The 24,906-nt window shown below is 47.8% G+C and overlaps 1 protein-coding gene across 6 annotated transcripts in view; it reads right to left on the bottom strand.

Moving 5' to 3' along the window:
- ABLIM3 (actin binding LIM protein family member 3) overlaps positions 1 to 24,906 on the bottom strand; it is a 104,818-nt gene that overhangs the window by 26,373 nt on the left and 53,539 nt on the right. For all 6 annotated transcript variants that reach the window (XR_009453095.1, XM_059698851.1, XM_059698853.1 and 3 more), the window contains exons 6-8: positions 20,411 to 20,537; positions 16,318 to 16,411; positions 10,172 to 10,259 (exon numbers count right to left, since the gene is read on the bottom strand). Coding sequence is in view for 5 of the 6 variants with exons in the window: in XM_059698851.1 (XP_059554834.1) it covers positions 10,172 to 10,259; positions 16,318 to 16,411; positions 20,411 to 20,537 (309 nt within the window). In the remaining variant the exon portion in view is untranslated. The remainder of the gene's footprint in view (positions 1 to 10,171; positions 10,260 to 16,317; positions 16,412 to 20,410; positions 20,538 to 24,906) is intronic.

Below are 24,906 nucleotides of genomic sequence, written 5' to 3'. Positions count from 1 at the left end.
GTGGCTCTCAGAGCCCAGTAGAGGGACTCTGGGTCTGCGGCTTCATACAGAAACTTCAGGGTGTGTCTACTGCCAAGCGGTGGGTGGGGATCCTTGCTTTGGGGAGTTAGAGCATTTCCGGGTCCTCTGTGAGTTGCTGCTGAAGCCACCAGGAGTTGTTTACCCCTGTGGCTCTGGAGGAAGCACAATGGATGATCACTGTAGGAAATGGATGAGGTGGACACAGATGTCTCAGGTCACGAGATTAAGCACAAGAGGCATAGGAAAGGTAAAAAGTCAGGCAGACGTTCTCATGGGGGAAATCATATGTAAGGGGAGGGGGTTAGATGAGATGGTCTCTCCATGCCATTGGCATATCTGCTCTGAAATAAAGCTGAGCCACAAATGGCTTCAGCACCCCATACACAGGAAAGCAGGTTTATAAGATGTGAGGGGTGAGAATCAAAGGGAGAAAGAAAATATAACTGAAAATGAAAAAAAAAGTTTGGGGAGTTGGCAGAAGATCATTTCAATTAAAGAGGGGAGGCGTTTGTTGATAGATAGCAATAAACTTAGATAAGTGAAGGTAAGAAAAGATGATTTGTTCATGAAGGACCCCTATGAAATTATGGTCTGCTGAGCTTCCGCTGTGAGTTAATAGCTCTACAATGTGACATTAACAGAAAGGTAGCATCCAGAGTGAAGAGGGAGGTCATTCTCTTCTGTGAGCTTTATCCCCAGAGCCTTAAACAGTGCCTGGCTCACGTGAGTTTAATAAAGAAACAGATGAATGACTGGTTGGCTTTCATCTTTGTATTTTAAAAAAAGACACGGTGATACGCATCCAGAGGGTGATGGTAACCATAACAAAAGGGTGAAAAGGATTTTTTTTGGAGTATTTTAATGCTTCTCTGTGGGGAGAGGGATTACCTCATTCATCATCATGTCTTATAAAGGAGAACAAGGACCAAAGGCAAAAGTTTCAGGGAAGGAAAATTTCATGTCTGAAGTTTGACTGGGCTCATTCTGCAAGTAAGTTTCCCGTTCCTGCAAGTATTTCAGCAAACACTGGGTGTGTAGATGCTCAGCAGGGATATTGTTGAGGAGATATGTCATGTGGTAGTGACACTCATGAACATTTACTATCCCGCCCAACCATGGAGATTTTATGTTTCTATCTTAACAGGCTTCTTTGTATGGAAAAATAATTATTTACCCCATCCAATATAAATTCTATAAGAAGCGGGATTCATTTCTGTCCTTTCTACTGATGCACCTGCAGGGACAGCAGATCCTTAATTAATACTCACTGAATGAATGAATAAACATGAAATTCTATTTTAGGCCAGTAAAATTCTCTAAGCCGGCCCAGAGATTTGGACAAGAGGTAGAATCTAGACTCTGATTCAACAGCTACAATTTCAGATTGTCTACAAGAACATTCCCTAGATTGGGGTTTGTTGAAGTGTGACTTGTGGGCCTAGTAAAACACAGATTCCTGGCGCCCCAGAAGAGCTCCTGAGGTCCGTGTCCTGGAGTCGGGGCCTGGGAATCTGGATTTTAACAAGCTCCCCAAGGTGATTTATGACTAAACTGGAGAACCACAGGGCTAAATACCGTTTAACACTCCAAATCTGTTCCCCTGGAATGCCATGGGATAAAGAAATCAGTTTTACAAGATGGAACTCTTTTAACTTGTAAAAATTCAACATGTTTTGCTTGTTACAAGACTCCTGGTTCCACAAGTCACTCTCATCCTCTGAGACTGTCACCCACAATTCCAAGTTCTGCAGTTAAAACCTCCTGTAAAGGTTATGGAAGTGAAGGATTAGCCATTTCTGTGTCAGCTGAATCAGAGATAGAGATCTAATTCTCTAAGACTGTCCTTGGGCCAGGTATTAAGGCTGTTTTTAGTCTGTAGCAGAGTCAGCATTCAGTCTTATCTGACTGGTTATGGCACCTGTAACGTTTTGGACTTATTTAATGTTTGGGAACCCACTCACCTCTCTGTTGGACCTTGAAATTCAATTTGCCAACTCATTTACTTTTTTTTATATTAGTGGATATTTATGCCAAAACTGGAACTGGTGCCACAGTTTTCCTGAATGCCCAGCTGGGGTTACAAATAGAGCAGTGACTGGAGCTGGCCCAGGGAAGGTTCCATGTAGGCAGCACAGTGTTTTCTTAAGTATTTTTGAATATGAATGCGCTAAGGCCCGGCAGGTGGCCCGTGACCCTCCCTGCTGTCTGCCTCCGGCCCTTCTCACTCATCTAAGCAATTTAAGCAGGCGATGGAGTTTTCAGCCCTGATCCTAGCCAGCCTGTTCTTCCTCAGCAGGTTTCTTGCCTGGGTTTCTCTTGACCACAATAGGGTGGAATTTCTGAGTTCTGCCTTTACGTTGGCAGCACTACCTTTGTGACATAGACTTGCTAGGGTCTTGGAACGGCTCCTTTAAAGTCCCTGCCCAGATAAACAACTGTGGTGAATCCATAGACTGGAATATTATTCAGCCATAAATAGGAATGAAGCATTGACACATGCTACAACATGGATGAACGTAGAAAACACTATGCTAAGTGAAAGAAGCCAGACACAAAAGGCCACGTATTAGATGATTCCATCTAAATGAAATATCCAGAATAGGTAAACCTATAGAAACAGAAAGCAGGTTGGTGGTTGCCGGGGGCTAAGGGGAAAGGATATGAAGAGCAACTGCTTAATGGGTTCGGTTTCCTTTTGGGGTGAGGGCATTTAGTTGCATAGCATTGTGAATGTACTAAATGTCACTGAATTGAACACTTTAAAGTGGTTAATTTGATGTTATGTGACTTTTACATGGTGGGTATGTGTAGGAAAAAACTTGGCGTATATAGGTTTTGGTACTCTCCGTGGTTTCAGACATCCACAGGGCATCTTGGAACGTATCCCCTGCAGATAAGGGTGGACCGCTGTACATGCACTTCGAATAGCGTCTGCCTTGGTGTAGGCACTATGTAAGCGTTAGTTGTTTTCGTTATTATTATTATTATTTTCCTTCTCCTACCAAATAAAAGCTGTCTGCCAGATCCAGTTTGGGGAAGGGAAAGCAGTAAGGAGACACTGCAGGGGGGGGGGTGGTGTTTACTCTTCCAGGTGAGCAGGTGAGCGAGGGGCTTGCAGCAAGCAGAGGACTGGCGGTGCAGGTGGATCTCTAAGCAGAAGCCTGACTTGGCTGCCAGTGTGCCCTTCTGGGAGGCTGGGCTTCTGCCCAGGGACGAGGGCACCTCGGGAGCTGTGGAAAAGACCAGCTTGCCTGGAACTGACATGATCAAGTGGGCTTGAAGCTTAATAAAGATTGAGGGGCAAACCTGCTTAGCTACCATGAAGCTGGTTACCATGGAGGATATGCAGTGGGATGAGGAAAGGAGAACTGCAGTACTGAGTAATTCACAGGAAATAATAACTGCTGAAAAGAACAGTTAGGACAGTAATTAAAATGTGTTGAGTGCTTAGTGTGTGTCACGCACTAAGTATTTTTATTCTTCTTCTTCTTATTATTATATAGATAATATTTAGAGAGTGCCTGTGCCAGCCCTTATGCTATACACTGTATAACAATAGTACTCAACTGAAAAATGATAACTAATAATGATAATAAAAATAATCAAGATAAGTAATAATGATAACATTTACGAGCACATATGCTGAGCCCTGTGCTAAGTGTTATTAACAGTGATGATCTATTGACAAAAGCCAACATTGTCAGTGCATGGCATCATGGGGAATAGTTATTTCTACATCACTGGGTGTTTATTATGAGCTCACACCGGCAGAGCTGGTGGTGCCGGGGTCTGTACTAAGCCTTTACCATGTATTCACTCCTTTAATCCTCACAGCAGCTCGGTGAGGTGGGGCCTATGGTTATCCCTGTTCTCAGATGAATTAGGGTTTAGGGAGCTTAGATGTTTTGCCGACCTGCCAATCACTCTCTCCCCACCCTGGCTAGGTGTGGCCATGTGACCAAAGTCAGGCTTCTGGGAGTCTCTCAGGAACTCCTCAGTTGAACCTTGCAGAGAACTCCACCCCTCTGCACCCATGGTGTCAGGGGCTGGCCATGCCACCCCACCTCTCATGGAGGCCACACACAAAAAGCAGCAGGGAGAAGAACCACCTGCTGACACCGGGGGCCTCTCACCCCAGCTGTGCTGCTCCTCAGTTTTGTGAGCTGTTCAATCCTCTTGTGCCTAATGTCATTTGAGTTGGGTTTCTGCCACCTAAAAAGTCCAGAGCAATAAAACATCTCATTGAGCTAAAATGTGAGTATCTGACAAGTTCCTGACTTGCCCTGCAGGCAATTTTGTTTCCCAGAAAATAGAGGAAACAACCAGGGAAATTGCTACTGTGGACCTAATTTCGATCAACATGGACAAATTGGCTGGTGAAGTGGATGTGACATGTAACTGGTGAGAAAATGGCCACATTGTCTTGTGTCGGTGGCAATCTGAGAGGAGCAAGTTGGAAGCAACCTTTAAAATACAAACTTAAAGTTACTACACTGTAATATCTATAGGATTCGAGATGTGTGGTAACCCTAAAAATAAAAAAAATTGCAGCTCCTCAAAAATTAAAATGTACTCTGTTTAAAATGAAATATGCTTAGTAGAGTCAGACTTTAGGAAATATCAATTTAGCACAGTAGCAGGATATGTTTGAAGAGTCTAAAATTATGTAGCAGGATTGGGAAAACATAAGATTTAAAGTTTTTAAGCATAACTCCTACAACCTAAGCTGTCAGGAGAGAGATCCAATTCAAAATAACAATGCTAAACTACTAAATTATAGCAACCGCTATTACGTTAGTGCCCTTTAAAGTGTGGTTTGATGAGATGTGTAGGTTAGTCTGAGGGCTGGCATTCCATAAGCCATAACAACAGACGACACCTCTCCTAGACATCTATTGCTCAGCTATTCTATGGCACCTGTCAGAGGACAGTGAGGCCTCTACTAAATATCAATCCAGCTGTGCAGACAGACACACTTCCTGGTACCAGGCCCTTGTGTTATCTGAACTAAAAAAAAAAAAAAAGAAAGTGATCTGAAATAGACTCAGTTATACAAGAGAGGGGTATGGTGTGATTATCAAAGAAGGCTTCCAGGGCACCGCTTTGGATTTGCATTACCACGGAACCTGGGCTCTTCACTTCATTTTGGGCCACGGGCACCTGGCAATTTGATGAAAGCTACAGACCCTCTCCTTAAAGAAACACCTACATGCAAACTTTGGCAAGTGATTTCAGGGGATTCGCTGAATTCAGGAGGCCAACTATGAACCACAGGTTAAGAATTCTAATAATAAATGAAAGAAGATGGACTGACCCCCTAGCAAAACAGGCTGGCTAACCTTGGCCCAGGGACATAACCTCTCTAAACTTTCTTATTCTCTAAAATGCAGATATTAATGGCTTTTGGTCCATAGGGCTGTAATGATAAAATGGTATATTGCAGTTAAAACTCAGTGTGTGGCACAGACTAGGCGTTCAATAAATATTAAGGTATTTTATTTCTCTATTATTACTAGTATTATTATTATTAGGACCTACAATTTGTTATAATATATTCCTCAGCAGAACAGAGTTTGTCCTAGGATTTCATAAATGACTTCCTGCCTGGTAGGTTTAATTAAATATACAAATGATAACAGAGACCTGTTTAAAATGTGCAGCTGAACTCCTGTTTCCAGTGTTTTTCTGAGAACTTAGGGGTGTTTAGTGTAGACAGAAGGAGAGAGACAAGTCTCTCTTTCCTTTTTCCTAGGTATAGGCACATTTAGAGCAAGAACAATATTTATCTCATGAGCCACATTTTGAGTTTAGAAAAACTCCCACTGGCCTGGCCACTGTAACCTTTGTGATTTCAGTGTAAGTTTTGCCCTGACCCTGCAGCATTTTGGCTATTATTTTGCTGCACAAAATCAGTGATCTAATTCTCTGGTGAAGCCCAAATGAAGGGTTTGGACAACAAACAGATGAGAAATTTTGGCATCTTTACAAAAACAGTTGCAAGACTGAATGCACAGCAGAATTTAAATAAAAGAAAACTTACTCTTGTCTCCTGGGACCTCAGAAGTTCTCACCCAGACAGATGTCAGACTTTCCCCAATTAGAGCCCATCAGAAAGCCATCACACAGCAATTATAACACAAATAAACTGACCAAGAGAACCTCCCCGCCCAGTTGCCAGCACCCGTGCGTTCTGTGTCTGGCTATGGAACCGACAAGGCTGGGTGTATGCACTTTGCAGGCTCCCTAACACTGTCTCCCCTGTTTGCTGCTTTGTGGGCACTTGGCAGCCTCACATCCATCTCCTGAATATTCATGAGGACTTTGTGGAGTATGCTTGTTCTCAGAGCATTGGCCATGTGGGCTTGCCTCAGTTTCTCCACTATGCAATGCTTCCTCCCACTGTGGGCCTTTGCACCTGCTGTTCTCTCTGCCTCCTTCCCCTCTTCACCCTCCCACCTCCTACTCACTTTTAAGATCTTGACTAGACCAGGAGCCTTAAAACATACTCCATTGTCCCCAAATCCCCCCTTCACAGCACTTATCACACAGCTTGTCATTGAATATTTGCACTTCTGTTTGAGTAAAGTCCGTCTTCCCTTCCTGATAGTGTACACTCCACTCGGAAGCAAGTACACCTGCCTCGTTCATCTCTGAGCAGCCAGCACATCACAGAGAGCCTGCTGCATAGCATGGCCTCAGTGGGAATGAAAGAGAGTGTAATTATCTTCATTTTCTGGGTGAAGGAAGAGACCCAGAGAAAGAAGTAATTTCTTCAGGCCATAGCCCATGAATGGAAGTGCGACGTTTAACCCAGGAATCCCTGCTCTAAGCCAATTCTCACCACTCCTGTGCTGCCTGGGAGGACAGTTTTCTTGCTATTTCGGGGGAAATATCATCCCACCCAGGGAGGATGTCCAAGGCAATAACAGGCCAAGCTCTTAGTAGTAGCAGAACCACCTCCCTCCCCCTACCTTCCCTGCCCGCCCCCCATGGCTGACATCCTCTCCAAACACCCACAGCCCACGTCAGCATGACTGTAGCATTGGATGGCCTGGTCCCCCTCATTCCAGGATCACTCAGCATCTCTCAAGGCAGGTCCTTGAAGACCCTGCAATTACTCCCACTCTCCCAGGAGCCAGGAGGGTGGGGAAGGGGATAATTAAGGAGGAGGGTGACAGGCCCTTCTTCACCACCAAGAATATCTCCTTCCTCCTGGAGGCACTTGCGCCCTGGGTTTGATTGTACATTCTCTCTCATGATCACAAAGATGTTCACTTCATCACTTAACTCTTTCAGCATTCTGTGGAGTTCTGGTCAGAAGCAGAGCTCAGAAGGTAGTGAGACACGAGGACGGGCGCTCCATGAGCGCAGGGAACTTGTCTGACTTGCTCACTGCTATGTCTCCAGTTGTTAGGGCAGTCCCGGGCACTCAGATGATGCTCAATAGATATTTGTTAAATGAATGAACTAAGAGGTTACCATGTGTCAGGAACCTAGCATACTTCTATATATAGGGACTATTAAAAGCTGATTTGACAGGGTAGGCAACTGAGGTTCAGAGAGTTAAGAGACTCACTCAAGGTAAAATCTTAGGAAGCAGTGGAGCCAGGATTGAAAACACCACATGGGGAAGATTAGGATTGAGAATTCAGGCAGAAAGGTAAAGGTGTTGATTGTTCTACTGATATGAATGTGGGGGCAGTTTTAATGCTAGGAAATGTGTTAACCAGGGAATGGGGAGAGGAATACCATGCAACAAATTTTCAAACCAAGTGCAAAGTCCAGATTCCCAACGTGGTCAGGGTCCATAAAGACATCGTGCAGGGTGTGGAGACTCAGGTGGGCTTTCTAGCATGTAGCACAGGGTCCTGCAGCAGGAACCACTCAGGGACTTAGACACCGAGGGATCAAGTGTCTTCATGGGAAGGGGCAGCTAGTCCTTGCAGGGACCTGAGAAAGCAGGCAGGACCTGGGTCCCGGGTCCCAGGAGATGAGGTGCAGAGAGTCCTGGAGTGGGAGTTACAAGGCCAGTCCTGTTCTGCCCCTGTTCACTCTGGTTCACATGAAAGTCTCTTCCTCTCTCTGGACCTCACTATTATCATCTATATAATGGGGGTTGTTACTTTAAAGTCTCCAGTGACCTCTAACACCTGTGTGACTGTACATTCAAGTAAGTCATTGTAGAGTCACAGCATCCAACCCAGGAATTTCTGCTCCAACATTCGAGCAGATGATAAGAGATTCTGTTGAATAGCTCTAGGCTTGTAGTTCTTCATCAAGAACGATTTTGCCTCTAAGAGACACTTAGCAATGCCTGAGATATTTTTGGTTGTCACAGTAGGAAGAGGGTATGTTATTGGCATCTTGTCGGTGGAGGCCAGGAATGCTAATAAATACCCTGCAATACAAAGGACAGTTCCTGTTCCAAAGATTTATCTGGCCTCAAATGTCAGCAGTGCCACGGCTGAGAAAATCTGCTCTAGGCAGAGACTCATTTGATCTTGCAGGAACTCCTGGACCTGGGCGTTTGTGGCTATGACAGGTTGACAGGAAGTCACATTCTGTGTAACTGCCTCCCTGGCCTTAGATCTGCACTGTAGGGAGACTGTAGGGAAACCCACAACTTAACACACTCACTCCTCCCTGAGAGATACTCACACATCCGGGGATGGCTAATCGCAGCAGTTCAGCCAACAGTGATCACTGGTAGAGTGAGTACTTGTGGGGCCAGTGTAAGGAATAAGGGCTCTCAGGGAGCTGGCCCGGACTCTAATGCAAGCTGGAGGGGACCAAGTGTAGACAAAGGGATGTAGGGTCTCAGGGAGGAGGCGTGTGTTAAATTGTGGGTGAGGGCAGGGGCATCTGAGGGGTTTATGAAGTGGGCAGTGACTAAACTGGGCCCAAAATGATAGGACTTTCGAAGGAGGGCATGGGAAGACAAGTGTCTTTGTTGAGGATAAGGCATACAAACAAAACCAGAGGCAAGGGGGCATGTTCATTTGAGGGGCTGAACACCATCCTAGCCACAAGGACAGGCCTGGTCCACCCCTGCCAACCTACCTCTGTACCTTGGCCACACAGGCTCCCCTAGGTTCCTAACATTTGCCATTTCTTTACCCACCTCAGAGCCTGGTAGATTCTGTCCCCTCAGGTTGGTGCACGGTGCACCCCATCTCTCCCCTCTTTGCCAAGCTAACACCCACCTACCCTCTTTCTCTGGGAATCTTCCCTGAGGCCTCTCCCCACCCTGTTATGTGCTCTCATAGTCCCATACGTCTCCTCTTCACAAAACTTATCCTGGTCGACAGTTATTTGTGTGATTATGGACTACGATCCATCTCCCCCATTGGACTGTAGGGCAATGGGTGTAGGGCGGTGGTTGGGACTCATTATGGACCCCATTGGAGAGCCTGCACATGGTAGGAGCTCAAAAAATAGTTGTTGAATGGATGAAGAAACAATTGAAATTTGGCAGCTTAGGTGTTGGGTTGGTTCAAGGCTAGACAGGCGGTTTGAGACCTCTTGAGAGGGTCCTAACTGCTAGGTCAGCCTGGTGGGTAAGGAGGGGCCCCGCAGACCTCTTCACAGGGCTGTGCCTAGAACACCGTGATGCCCTCGGACGATGGACTGGGCAGAGGATGGAGGATTGAACCTGCTGGACCCTGGGAAGCAGGCCTGATTTGCTTCTAAGAGAGTGCTGGTTCCCTCCCCTTCCTCTTTGGGCCTCCTGAAAGTGCATGGGAAGACCCGGGCAGCAGCCTGGTGTGATACTCTGAGATGTGGGGAGAACGGAGGGGAGATGCTGCAGATACTCTGCAACTCAGGCATCCCTCTGAGGTTTTCTGACCCTGTGGCCGTGTTCAGCTCCACCTCCCACCCCCAGGCAGAGCCAGAGGAGTCTGCTCAGAGCACTGCCAGGGAAGCAGGCCAGCCAAGCAGCGGGTGGAGGCGCAAAGGGATGGAAGGCAGATTAGATGTCACTTCATATTAGCCACACCGGCAACTTTCCCGAACCACCCAGAGAGGGGCGAGTTAATTGCAAATCTGAGGATAAGCCCAAAGCAAGATAACACTGAAATAAAAGGCGATTGTATCTCCTTTCCAGTCCTGAGTGGATCGGAATGCCTTACAGGGGGTCCGATTTGCTTACCTGTGAGGTACATCTCCTCCCCTTCAGTGAACATCTGGTGGCAGCGTACACATCTGGCACATGTTGGGTGGTAGTGCTTCCCTCCTGCCTATGGAAATAAAAAGGAGAAATAGGAGATCAGACCTGGGGCTGTTGTGGGGGGGGGGGGGAGGGGGGAAGGTTGGGTTTGAACACTTCCTGGGTGTGTTAGTTTTGCTGGCATCTTCATGGCCCTGAGGTTGGATGGGAGTCTACCCAGGAGAGTCCAGAACTATCTAAAAGTCCATCCAGGAAGCTCAGTAATTACACAGCATGGGCCCCTGATGGCAGTTCGGGGGATTTCCCCGGACACCCACACTTCTGTCCTTGCAGTAGAAGGGCCGTCTGGAGGCCACCAATCCCACCTCATTTCCAGATGAGGAACCAGGCTTGCTTTGAGGACATCCCAGTATGCCCCTGAGGATGGGGCCCTCACCACTGATGGCGCAGCAGATGCTTTTATAGGGTACGTGGGCCCAGGAGGTAATAACATTGGATCAGTGGGGGGAAAAATGTTCTTCTTTTCAATCCTCTATCAATTCTTCTGATTTATTTTCAATGAGAAAGTACCAGTTTGGTGCAGTATGCCTTTAACATCTACCCCAAACTTACTAACCTACCTTTATAAGAATGAGAACAGGAGCCTCTACAAGCAGTAAAATCTAGCTAGTACTATACTTATTTTTTGGTTATGAGCAAGTGATCCTGGCTTTCCTGTTATCTGTATATATAAAAGCCTAAGCAAGCGTTACGACCAAATGACCGAATGACCTGTTGACAAGTCACTATGATGTGCACTGACTACCAGGGGGAAGACGCTCAACGCAGGAGCTTCCCCCTGGTAGTCAGTGCGCTCCCACAGCTACCCTCCTACTGCAGACCAACCTCCCATAGTCCTTCCTCCCGCTCCCCTCCCGCCCCTCCCCGACTGGGCAAGATGGCCCCAATCAGCCCCGGTCACCAGCCAGGCTGAGGGACCCCATCTGTGCACGAATTCATGCACCGGGCCTCTAGTTATATATATTTCCTTATATGTAAGTGAGCCAACTTAAAGACAATTTCAGGTATTAGTTAAGAAAGAGTACGCAAGGTTCACAGACATAGCAAATATTATGAGAGTGGCAATGGAAGGACAGACTCTTATACACAGGAGACAAACAAAGGGACCCACAAAACCAGAACCTGTTGGCAAGCCTCTGATCCCCAGGCAGCTCCCGTGATTGTTGTACCTTGGTGCCTCCACCCCTATCTCCAGCTCACCCCAGTCTGGTGAGCCCCCTTCCCTACTCCCACTTTCCTTCCCTACCATTATTTTAAGGAAAAATGAAAATGACTTGTAGCTGCAAATTTTTTTAGCTTCAGAGAAGGTCTGAATCAGGTCTCACTGAAGCCAGGGGCAGTGCTGGAGCTGGACTCCTGAGGGCTGGTCACCAGCCCCTCACTCCCCTCCACGCTGACCGCTCTGACACTACAATCCCAGCCAAGAGGACTTGGTATGCGGAGCCCTTCAGTGGCAGCTCCGGGATTCCCACATGGGAGGAGCTTGGTGCACTGGTTGGGCTAGAAGGTGGGGCTTGTTTTGAAGGTGTATTTTGCATGTTAGGCTGAAGTTTTCTGGGGGGATATGTCTGGGGGAAATTGATAGATATTGGGAGGGGTTGTTAAAGCACCTCCTTAATCCTCAAGCCATCACTTGGTCTGATGCTAACAAGTTCCTTCCAATTCAAAAAATTATCATTGTGGCCCTAACCGGTTTGGCTCAGTGGATAGAGCATCGGCCTGCGGACTCAAGGGTCCCAGGTTTGGTTCCGGCCAAGGGCATGTACCTTGGTTGCAGGCACATCCCCAGTAGGGAGTGTGCAGGAGGCAGCTGATAGGTGTTTCTCTCTCATCGATGTTTCTAACTCTCTATCCCTCTCCCTTCCTCTCTGTAAAAAGTCAATAAAATATATATTTTTAAAAAATTATCATTGTGTAACACTGAAGGCCTGTTTCCAAATCAGTTTTTGGGGCGGGGGAGTCTGGGCATAGGCTTGCTTATTCCAGAAATACTTGATTTAGTCTAAAAACTTAGCAAAAATGTGAAAAGGACAGATTTTTAAAAAAGGAAAACAAACAAACAACAACCCCGCCACTATTCCTTGTTTTACTCTGCATGGTTTGCGTGGTTCTCACCAATGATAAAATGTCCTTATTGTCATCAAAGCAGACTGTTCAAACGCTGGAAGGAGCCTGCTGTTTTCGCAAGCTGAGATGTCGTGGCACTGATGCCCCCACACCGTGGCAGGGATAATTGGTTTAATTAGTAGCCTCTTCCCACTTCGTGTCTCTTTTTCATTTGAATTATAGACCTGTTTTTCCAGGGTGGCAATAGCATGTTGGCAAAACTAAAGCTTGGCATCTTCCTAAATGTCACCCCACCACACAGCCTCGGCCGAAAGAGGCTTCGTGCCCACTTCAGCACCCTGGCCGTGGATGGCGTTGAAAACAGCTTGAGGGAAGGAAGAAATAAGGGAGGGAGGGAGGCTGCCAGAGCAGCTGGCACCAGCATAAGGGAAACCAAGTCAGTGAGATCAGATGAGATATTCTGTTTGGTAACAAACTGAAGTCATGAAAATGGTGAGGAAATAATGGTGAAGCTCTAGTACGTGAAAGGGGGGGCATATTGGAGAGCACCACACACAAGGTAGGAAAAGCACATGGGCACCAGGTGTGTGGTTCTCCTCGGCCAGGACACAGACGAGGAAGGAAGGAGTATGACTGGTGCTCAGCATACTCAGCTCTGTCACTGAGGAAGGGATTGGGGGGCGGCCTGGGGAGGGGATGGGAAGGGGAAACGGAATCTAATTAAGTGCCTATTGTGTACCTGGCAATGTGCTGAGCTCTTTAGTGGGCAACTGTTGTTTTTGCCTGGCCAACATCCTTCCTCCTTCTTCCAGAAATAGCATCAAGCCTTTCCTGGGTGGGACTTCCCACTCCCCAGGTCAGTCCATGTGGCTAAGAGAAGTAGGGCTGACACCACAAATAAGCGTAGTCCAGCTCTGGTCCAGATACTGGTTCAGAGATGAGCCTGAGATGGTCTAGTATAGTGGTCAGCAAACGGCGGCTCGCGAGCCACATGCGGCTCTGTGGCCCCTTGAGTGTAGCTCTTCCACAAAATACCACGTGCAGGCGCGCATGTACAGTGCGATTGAAACTTCGTGGCCCATGCGCAGAAGTCGGTATTTTGTGGAAGAGCCACCCTCAAGGGGCCAAAGAGCCGCATGTGGCTCGAGAGCCACAGTTTGCCGACCACTGGTCTAGTAAGAGGCTGTCCCAGGATATTTGTTGAGTTATCAGAAAAGAGAAATTCTCCTTCCATTGGGGATGCTGGGTGATAGGAAGAATAAGCCTGGAGCCACTGGGGTCCAACTTCCCCATCATGAAGGAGAGCCTTCCTGAGAATAAAGTCAACGGAAGACAGTGGAACCAAGATGGCGGGATATTCCAGATGCATTTGTTTGAGCACTTGATCCAGCTGTGCCTGAACTACTCCCAGGCTCTTTATTATTAATGTGAAATAATAGAAAAAAATATATGTTTCCATTAGGAGTGAAATAACAGTAGCATTCTCCATTAAAAGATAAAGACTCTAAGACTCAGGGAAAGTGACTTGCTTAAGGTTTCATGGCTAGATGTGGCAAAATTGGGATGCAAGTCTGTTTCACTCCAGCCATGTATTTCTCATGACATAACCTTACTTCAAAAACCCCTGAGTGGCTGAGAGCTGTGGGCAGCAGTGTGGGAAGAAGGGGCCTGGCGTCCTAGAGTTTGCTCTCTCTCTCTGCCAGAAACATTGCGTGTGACCTTGGAAAAGCATCACATGTGTTGGGGCTCACTGCTCTCATCTGTAAAGTGAGGAGGGTGAACTAGTTGACTGCTGACAGTGTCTTCAGCTCTAAGAAAAGAATCAATATGTCCAAGATGCTAATGGAGCCTCATACGAATGGAATCAATTGAAACGCAGTCACAACAGCTTCCCTAGAAGAGGAGGCTCCCAGGACGCTCAAAGAGAGTAACAGGCAGGAAAGTCAGCCCCCACTGACAATTTCAGAGCAGCTTGGGAAGGCCGGGGCAGCTCCCATTTGCAGCCCCGCATGTAATCCAAGTTCCTTCCCTTCTTGAAGGAAAAGCATGCTTTTATGATCTCCCATCCCACTGACCTTTTATCCCACTACAATCTGGATGCTCCTCCCATACAATCCTGCAAACCCAACAAATAGCTCCCCTGCAGCTGACTTGCTCCACACTCCACAGTCTTTTCTCAGCCCACGCGGTCCTTCACTGCCCTGCAGAATCTGACCACCACTCTGACCGACCTCACCATCTTTCTGAAGGTCTGGCCTCTCACTGCCCCTCCCCTGTTCACCACCTCCCCGACTGCTCTGCCTCTTTCTCTGAGAACTCCTCAGCCTCCACCTGCCACCTGTAAGCAGCTAACCCCCAAGGTTGCCTTCAGTGCGCGCTCTCTACCTCTGTTTCTCAAATCCCGACGACTCCCATGGTGCTATTATTCAAATCCTAGCACTTCTTAGGTCCCCCTAGGACTGACCGTTGTCTCTGAGCTCTGATCCACATTTGACTGCCCTCTTGAAACCACCCTGGAATTTCAGTAACAACCTGTCCCAGATGAACTCACTGTGTGTCTGCCCAGATCTGCAGAGGGCAACACCAGACTTCCTCTCACCCAGGCTTGCCACTTTGGTTCAACTATTGGCCTCTTCTCTTTCAGTCTTCATGTCTACTAGTTGCCTCTCAGTTGCAAAGCTATTGGAATTCCACTTCCATGATCTCCGAGACAGGGTGGTTGGTCTTCCCACGGCCACTGTACCTCCTGAGTCCTTCCCGTGGGGTCATGGCCTCCTCGCTGGCCTCCCACTTCCAGTTTCTTTCCTTCACATCTGGCCCATGTACATCCGGCTATCCTCTCTAAGGTGCAGCTCTAAGCAGGTCACTTCTGCTAGGTCCTTCCACAAGCCCCCGCTGCCCAGTGAATTACATGAAAACCCTTCACCCTGGTACCGGGCCCTTGGAAACCTGGTCCTACTACCCTCCCTGCCTGTGCTCCTGATTTAGGCCCTATCTTCCACGTTGCACTCCTATGCTCCCTGGAAATGCTTAACAGTTTATCAATTCTGCACTTGCTTAGCGTAGTCTCTCTGACTCCCTACAATTTTTTTAAAAAGTCTTTCTGGGTCCTTTCTCCTGCTGAGCCTAGATGTAGCTGCAGAATCCTTCTTAACATAGTGCTGACTCCAGAGAACCACAACCAACTGGCCAGATTTGTTAGAATGAATGATTCTGCCCCAGACAGCTGAGCCAGGGTGCCATCCCCAGCCACTGTCAGATAGGAAAACAGGGGCCTAGAAAGGCAAAGATACTCACCTCCAACCTGAGCATGAGTTAGCAGTTGAGTGAATATTAGAACCCAATTGCTCCTGCCCTTAGGCTATTGTTTTTCCTTTACACCAAACTCTTTCCTGTTTCCTAATATTTCAAGGTAGGTGGTCCCAAAGCTATGATGGTTTTCTGGGCCCACAGGTGTGGGGAGGAAGGCCAGGAAGGCAAGTGGATGGGGGCTCAGGCAGGGGCTCAGCAAGGGTGCTGCAGGTTGTCTCTCACTGGCAGAGCAAGCTGTGCACTGGAGGCGGAGGAAAGCTGTTGCCATGGTGATGGACCAGCCAGAGAAGGGCTTAGGGAGCAGGCTGCTAGACAAGCTGGTTCTTAAATCAGCACATTTACCAAATGCTTAAAAAATAAAAAACAGCTTCCATTCTTTAGCAGGGTTGGGAAAGAAATCATAATTATTACTCGCAATCTACCTGGGTCTGATAGGTTACTGATATTCCTCCCATCACAGCATTTTTGAACCAGGAATAATTTTGTTCAGCCTTTTATTTTGAGGGTACCCAGAGAGGCAAGGTTATCTGCTCAAGGTCAATTAGCAAGCTAAGCCGTAGCAGAGGAAGTGGGGGAGGGGAAGGCTATGGAAGAAGGGCGTAGGGTGACTTCTCTATCTTCAGTGATGACACTTGGGAGTCACAGGCCTTCCTGCTTAAACGTCTTCACAGTTACCTGTACCCACTCACCTCCAAGACCCTGCCGCTGATGTATCGGTCACAGGTCTCGCACTTAATGCCAAACTGGGAGTGGTAGTCAGACTCGCAGTACGGAACGCCATCCCTGCAAGAGGAAATCCACACAGGAAGAGGAAGTTGGAGGTTCTGTGTGTGTGTGTGTGGGGGGGGTGGTGGTGGTGTCTGTGGAAGTTCCAGGACCTGCAGTTGATGGGGACTAGGCCAAGATTAGGAGCACTGGGGGAGCTCATTAAAAATCCAAACTCCCCAGACACCCCTCAGATCTACAGACTCAGAGAACCCCTGGGGCTCCGGGAATCTGTATCTTGACAAACTCCCTAAGCATGTCTGGGAACCGCTGGTCTGCTGCTGGTCAGGTGTTCCTTTTTTACTGTCCTTTTTTCCCCTCCCCACACATTCTCCAGACCCATTCTCTGAAGACCCTTTACCCCAAAGGGCTCTTTTAAAAAATACTTAAACTTTATTAGGAGTTATTTTATTTAGCATAGATAATATTTGCCCTTGACACACTACAAAGGCATAAAGGGAAAAGTCTTTACCCTCCTACCAGCCCCTCCCAGTTTCTCTTCCAGGAAAACCAGGAGGTAATCAATGTGATCAATTCTTTGTGTATCCTTAAGGGCTCCTCTTCTAATTAAAAATTTCACCTGTGGTGAAAGAGTCTCCTGACTGCGCTCCTGGATAACCAGATACCAGGAACCTCTCCCGACCACCTCCTCTGTGCTCCATTCTTGCCCAGTGCTTATAACTTATCAGGCAGTAAATAAGATTGTTGTTAATTATTCTTGTACTACCCCCTACTACTAATAGCCACTGACATGTATTGCTTGGTGTGTGGCAGGCCCTCAGATGGTGTTTTACATAGATTATTCCATTTAATCCTTAAGGCAGCCCTATGTAGTCGGAACTGTGTGAATGAGAAAAGCCAACTTGTTGGGCCTAGAGTTAGATTCATACCCAGTCAGTCTGGTTTCTCACCCAGATTTTCATGAGGATTGAAGGATGTGGCCCAGGGCTCAGCACAATGCCAGCCTCTAGCGAGCACCTGGCAAGTGGCAGGCAGAGGAACCCCTATGATTGATGAGAAGGGTATTCAAGGAGGACGTGTGGGGCTCAGCTACTAAGGACTGGATCTGATGACATCTCACTGAGTGCCGACGTTGTTTGTGAGAAGAGAAGAACATTTCCCCCACTTTGGGGTGTGACAAAACTGGCTCACACACAGGAAGACTAAGGGACAGGCATGTCATTGTTCCATCTCCAAGTTGTTGCCATGCTGGGATTGCTGGGAGCCCACCCTGGGCAGCAGGGCAGTCACTGTTTTCCTGAAGGAGAGGCAGCAGTGAGGACCGAGGCCCAGCAAAGTCTGGAGGTGAGACTCTTGTTTGTGGGTCCATGAGACAATCCTCCCTCACTCTGTGGGTGTGGGAGGGTGACTCAGCAGGGGATAAAGTCATTTGTCAGGATGTAGGGACAACGAGCCAGCAAAGTTTGGGTATAAATGCCAACACCACTGCATTTGGACCCGTGGATTGATAAGGCCTTGGGGAATTTAAAATATATATGATTAAAAAGAGAAGCGAGCCCTAGCTGGTTTGGCTCAGTGGATAGAGCATCGGCCTGCGGACTAAAAGGTCCCAGGTTTGATTCTGGTAAAGGGCACATGCCCGGGTTGCGGGCTCAATCCCCAGTAGGGGGTGTGCAGGAGGCAGCTGATCAATGATTCTCTCTCATCATTGATATTTCTATATTTCTCTCCCTCTCCCTGCCTCCCTGAAATCAATAAAAATACATTTTTAAAAAAGAAGCGAAAGTAAAATTAATACTTACTAGGTACTTATTAGGTACGAAGCACAGATCTCTGAGCCTTTACACAACACAACCCTATGAGGTAGGTCATCTTCTTATCCCCACTTTTATAAAAGGAAACTGAGACTCGAAGAAATGAAGTGTCTTGCCAAGGTCATGTGGACTGGGCTTCTAACCTAGGCATCGATGCCAGAGCCAGTGCCTCTGAGCACCTGCCATTCTGCTGCCGGACAGAGGAAGAGCCCAGAGCCAGGCTGCAGAGGCCCAAGGTGTGGTGGGCAGCCTAGGCTGGGCCCCCTTGAGTGGAGCTCTGAGCAAACCCTTACTCCCCAGAGAATTCTGACTTAGGCTCCCAGGCTCACTAAGGGCACTCCTGACTTGGCAAGCACAGAGGGGAATGCGAAGTCCTACTAACATGGCACTCACTATGGTCTCAGTGATGGGACCTCAGTGCACCTCTGCAGCCACGGACCCTGCTGCACCTGTGCACACTCCGGAGCTCCAGGCAACAGGACGGATGTGCCCCACACCTCCCTACCTTGCCCAGGCTGGGCATTCTGCCTAGAAGCTTTCCTTCATTGTATTTTCAAATTTCATCCCCTTTCTAAGGTTCAGCTCAAATACCACCATCTTTCATGAAGCTCTCACAGATTCCACTTCCTGCTGGCTAGAAGTGATCTCCCCTCTCCCCGAATATTCCAAGCCCTCGCTTGGGCCTCTGACACAGACCAGTGCTGCCTGGCCAGTATCCATCTCCCCTTCTGCCAGTTACTGTGGGCCACAGAGGGCTGCGCTCTGTCTCTAGGGGTCACATCCTCCTGGCCAGTGATTGGCCAGAAATGGGCATGTGACCCAAGGGGGGCCAAGTGAGAGCAGCTCTGGGATTTTTGCTGGAGTTCTTGGGAAAGAGGCCTCGCTCTCTGCGATGCTAAACTGACAGAAAGAAAGCTTAGAGTTGCTGATGCTCATCTTACCACTTGGGGAGGGTATACTTGAGAATGAATTCAATACAGAGGAAAGCAGAGGGAGGAGGAAGATAGAGATAGAGATAGAGATAGAGATAGAGATAGAGATAGAGATAGAGATAGAGATAGAGAGACAGAGAGAGAGAGAGACTTCTAAAGTGCTCGACATCTCAGTAAGCCCCTGGATTCACCACGCTGGGAGCTAGTATGCCTCTGGCCTTCCTGTTCCTATGAGTCAGTGAACTTCCATTTTTTTGCTTTTAAGTGAGCTTGAGTTTGGTTTTCTGTCACTTATGATCAAGAAGGTCTTAAGGAATAAAACTTCTCCTGAGCTCCCTATCACATATCCCCCGGGGTCATAGTCCTCTATGTGTATAGCTCATCTCCCTGTGAGACTGTAACTCTCCTGACAGCAGAAACGTGCATGCTGCACTTTACATGCTCACTAGGTCCCAGTGTCGGGCCAGAGAGTGGTACCTCGGAAGTGTTCAGGTCACAAAGTGTCAAAGCTGCGAGCGTCTGTGGCATAATTCCTTTAGGTACTCGAGTATAAATGTGGTCACTAGGTGGCTTGTCTAGTCTAGTGCTGCAGTGCGAGGCCGCTAGGAGCTGGGCCCTCTCTCCTGACGGCTTTGTGTGCCCATCCGTCATCTCCTCTCATATCAATTGAACTCATTCAACAACTAGATTATTAATTATGGGTTGGGCACTGTGCTGAAGGCAGCAGTGGATAAAAAAAGTCCCCACCCTGGTGAGGACAGACATTAAATATTACCGCTGGAGCAAGTTACTCACTCCCCCGAGCCTCAGTTTCCATAGTTTTTAAAACGGGGATAAATACCTCATGATGCTAGTTATGGGGTTTAATGGAATAGTCCATATATAGCAGTTAATATGTTCCTTGTACATAATAAAAACTCAGTTAATGGTAGCAAGTGTAATTATCATTACTGAAAAGTTACCATGGATAAATATGTAATTGCAAATGGTGTTAGCCTGGATGAAGGAAACAGAGCACTATGAGGGCCAGTAGTGGGGGGCCAGAGGTGGTAAGAGATGGTATGAGCACAGGGTGGCACCTGTGACCAGAGGGAAGGGAAGGAGCATGTGAAGAAGGGAGACGAGCATCTCAGGCAAAGGAAACACAGTGGGAGGCTCAAGGTGGGTGAGATGCTGACTGAGGCTGTGATGTGGTAGCCGGATGGAAATGAAGGGAGATGATGCTAGAGATGCAGGCGAGGGCCGATGGGGCAGCCTGGCCCAGGGAGGATGCCCAGGCCCAGGAAGCCGGTGGGAGGGGAGAGACCCACTTGCTGATGTACTCCCCGGTGAGGATGACGCTGCAGGTCTGGCACTTGAAACAGCTGACGTGCCACTGCTTGTCCAGTGCCAGGAGCGACTGGCCGTGCTTGATCTCCTCCTTGCATCCGGCACAGTCTGCAAACACAAGAGGACGTTGCTGAGGAAAGCATCCCGGGCCCCTTGAGCGCTGCCATCATCTCAGCCCAGGTCAAGGACACCTCTGGGAACACGTTTTCCCACAACAGCTCCCACCCTGGTCCTGGCACCGACCAGAGCTCCACTGGGGGAGAGAAAAGGCCACTGGAGCCCTGGCTTCTGGACACTAGTGTGAGGGAGAAAGAAAGGCTTCCCAGGGTTCCTCCGGAAAGTTCCTGCTTGCTGTCCTGACCACTGTTCATCCAGAGCGGGCCCTGCGCTGCTTCTGGCCTGCTCTCGGGTAGCTCACAAGCCCATGCTGCTCTCCATGACCCAGACCGGCAGCATCAGCACCACCGGGAGCTGCACGGGCAGCAGCGAAGGCCCACCCAGACCTACTGCATTTTATCAAGGCCTCAGCTCACAGTACAGTCTGAGAGGCACTGCTCCAGGGGATAAGCTTAGAACCTATTTTTTCTCACCCTTAGGCTGTACGCCCAATGGCAGTGTTTTGTGGTTAAATCTATTCTCTCATCTAGCACCATGCTCAGCCTGAGAATAAATGAGTGGGCCTTACAGCACCCAGGCAAGGATAGCACTTACCATGCCTGGCCCCTCCCCAGTGTGCTCCTTTACCAAACGTTCGCCTCCCCAAGCAGCAAGGATGAAAACGTCTAATGCAGCGGTTCTCAACCTGTGGGTCGTGACCCCTTTGGGGGTTGAATGACCCTTTCACAAGGGTCGCCTTAGACCATCGGAAAACACATATATAATTACATATTGTTTTTGTGATTAATCACTATGCTTTAATTATGTTCAATTTGTAACAATGAAATTGGGGGTCACCACAACATGAGGAACTGAATTAAAGGGTCGCGGCATTAGGAAGGTTGAGAACCACTGGTCTAATGAGACTGTCCCAAACCAGAAAGGGACCCTCACTCTCTGTCCCTGTCACCCCAGAACGTGCACTGGGGCCACAGAATGTGGGGCGCCCAGCAGCTGCCTGTTGCTCAACCAATGTCTGGGGAGGGGCAGGAAATGGAGCCAGCGTCCAAGGTACTTGGGAGATTCTGGGAATTGGGGCCTAGCCAACCGGATGGCCCACTCTGGAGGAGGAAAGGGTCACGAGGCAAAGTTTACTAGAGGACAAGCCTCCCTTTTGGCTCTACAAGACAAATGCACCTCGGAGCAGTGGGGAGAAAGACACTGCACCCACGTTGGGAGAGCCTGGCTGGAGGCCCTCACATCCAGCCGGGAGCCAGTCCTGGGAGAGAAGATGATGAGTCTGCATGTCTAGGAAGGGGGTGAGCCCCTGCAGGCTGTGGGAGGTCGGGGCCCTGATGAAGTGTTGTAGGAGGCGGCTCCCACAGTACCCGCCTCTTGGCTGTCAGCATCTTTCTAACATCACTTAGCACAGGCGAGGGGCAGGGACATTTCTGATTGCAAGAGGCTTGAAGACCCAGGCTGAATTTCAGATGGCGTCTGGGAAAATATTCTGCGGTTTATTTTTCTTCTTCTTGTTCTCCTGGGATAAACTACCCCCAGCTCCCCATTCCAGTAATCACAGGCTTTAGAACATAATAGTTTAGAGAGGCTAGGCACCCCCTCCACGTTTATAGAGAGACAGGAGTCTGAAGTGACTTGCCCATGCTTGGCATAGAAGAACTTGAGGGTCCAGGTATCTGGTCTAGCTTTCTAGGCACACAGACTGCACCTGTGTCTCCAGGGGCCTCTCCAGCAGGGTAGACAATTCCAGAGGGGCTCAGAGTTCACAGAGCATTTGGTCCCAGTTTCACCCAATACAGGAACCTACAGCATTCTTGACAGTTGGGCACCATCCTCTGCTTAACCACCTCCAAGGGTGGGCAGCTCACCCCTTTGAGGAAGTCGACTTTCCTTTGGACAAGCAAGATGACCAGCACTGCCTTCTTTATATGGAGCCCGGACCCAACTCCTGTGACAGCCCTATTTTATGAAACCAAGAAAAACCTACCTCTTCCCCCACATGACACTTCCTTCAGATATTTAAAGGCAACTACAATTTCTGCTTATTCTTCATTTCTTACACTTTGCTTTTTCTTGCTTGAAATGGTCACCCACTGGTCAAATTCACTTGTGGATTCCATGGACCCGGGCATGTTATTGGCCAACAACACAATTCCCTACCTCTCTCGTAAACTTACTTGAAGAGCTGCATTCTTTCATGGACACCTTCTAGTAATGACTCCCATCTCTCTAAGTTGTAGTGACCTACCTGGGATGAACTGAGCACCTTGAGTTAAAATTTAGGAGGTGGTAGTATAGTGGTTAGAGGTTGGGTTGAGAGTTGATAGTGAGGAGAAAGAGGCTGGCAGAGGGGAGAATCCCAGCTCTCCCACTTAATAGTTGTGTGACTGCTAGGCCCCAGCTTCTTCATCTCAATCTTTCCCTTATAACTTTGGTGTGAAGATGAACTGAAATCAGGCCTGTGAGGACTTAGCACAATGCTTGGCACATATGTGCCCAATATGTGATTGCTGATTATTATTTCACATTCTCATGTTTTTAACCTATATTCTCTAACCTCTGATCTGAGGCCAGAAGCAATATCCTTATTGTAGGGAAGGCCTACTGACCCTGAGAACTCTGGGATACCTTTTCCACGTGGTTTTTCTTTTCATGTTAAACTGCTGGTCCTCCATTGTTCTGGCTTCATATTTATCAGAACTGTTTTTGCCTTTCGTTCTCCTTTCATTCAGGCATCTGATCCAGGAGCCCACAAGTCTCATGTCATAACCACACCCTGTCCCTAGTTGGTTTCTGTAAGCCAGCTGTCCACTCCTCGTATGTTCCTCTCTATTCCAAAATTACAACCTTCAGCTGGCAGAAGGTATGATGCCTCCACCTGTTCCTCTCAGATTCCTCAGTTTATTGAGGTCTCTAAAGACCCAAGATAGACATTTTTAGTGTTTTTTTTTTAACTGCTTCATTCATTTCACTTAGATCAGCAAAAATGAGCGGGTTTTGTGAGTCATAGCAAGCTTCCCACCTTGTTTTAGGCAATTAATCCAGGCACAGACCCCCTTCCTAAATTGGCAAATCATGTGTTTGATAGAGGGTGCTAAGGGAGTAGCCTCCATGGTAATGCCGCCACTGCTGCTGACTCCTGTCAGTGAAGTCTGTGAGGAAACATTTCTTCTTCCTATGGAAAGAGCCCACATCTGTGGGCTCACATCCCAGTTCCATTACTTACTATCTGTGTGATTTTGGGTAAGATATTTATGCTCTTTGAGTCTCATTTTTGTCATCCATAAAACAATTACTCTTATCTCCCTCATAGAGGTGTAATGATTAAATGAGATATTATATATAGAAACCTTAGTGTAGCCTGGCTGGTGTGGTTCAGTGGTTGAGCATCGATCGTGAACCAGGAGGTCACGGTTTGATTCCTGGTCAGGGCACATACCCGGGTTGCGGGCCTGATCCCCAGTAGGGGACGTGCAGGAAGCAGTCGATCAGTGATTCTCTCTCATCATTGGTGTTTCTATCTTTCTCCCCTTCTCCCTTCCTCTCTCTGAAATCAATAAAAACATTAAAAAGAGAAAACTTAATGTATTTCTGGGCAATAGTAACAATCAATGTTAGCAGTGGTGATGGTGGTGGTGATGGTGTTGATAATTATAGTGGTGATGGTGGTGATGATTGTGGTGGATAATGATGGCTGTGATGGTGATGGTGGGGGTGAAGGTAATGGTGGTAGTGATGGTGTTGGTAGTTATGGTGGTGATGGTTGTGATGGTGATGTGGTGATGATGGTAATGCCGCTATTGCTGCTGCTGATTCCTGTCAGTGAAGTCTGTGAGGAAACATTCTTCTTCCTATGGAAAGTTACATGATTTTTTCCCTCTTAACAGTTCCTGAGTATTCTTCTTGACTTATTTTCATTAGATAAAACGCCTACTTTTCCAGAAATTCTTTATTCACCCTCCAGATAAAACTTCACATTCCTTTAGATGAAAAATACACCATATTTTTCCTCCTTTTTCTTTTTCCATGATCCCTTCCTCATCTTAGTGCTCTTTAGAATTTGGTTTTGGTTCTCTCTTTCCTTTGGGAACTCAGCAGACCGTCCAACATTCCCTCTAGTCATTTGCAGCAGTGACAGGGACGACCTTTGGGCAGAAAACGTTTCGATGACACATGTGTTCTGTAGATGCACAGATTGATGTCTTTACTTTGTGAGTAATGAGATGAGCCATAGTCCTGGGTACTCCCCCCGGAGTTCTGCCCATATGCTCACTTGCTTCCCATTATCCATTCTTCCTCACCTTCCTCTACCTCCTGATCTGCAGAATTATGGTGGAGACATTGAGTAGCCTCCCCTTGA

Source organism: Myotis daubentonii, chromosome 5 (genome assembly GCF_963259705.1).
Source record: "Myotis daubentonii chromosome 5, mMyoDau2.1, whole genome shotgun sequence".
NCBI classification, from domain to species: Eukaryota; Metazoa; Chordata; class Mammalia; order Chiroptera; family Vespertilionidae; genus Myotis; species Myotis daubentonii.
The sequence above is the reverse complement of the archived record's forward strand: the minus strand, read 5'-3'. Positions and strand labels throughout refer to the sequence as shown.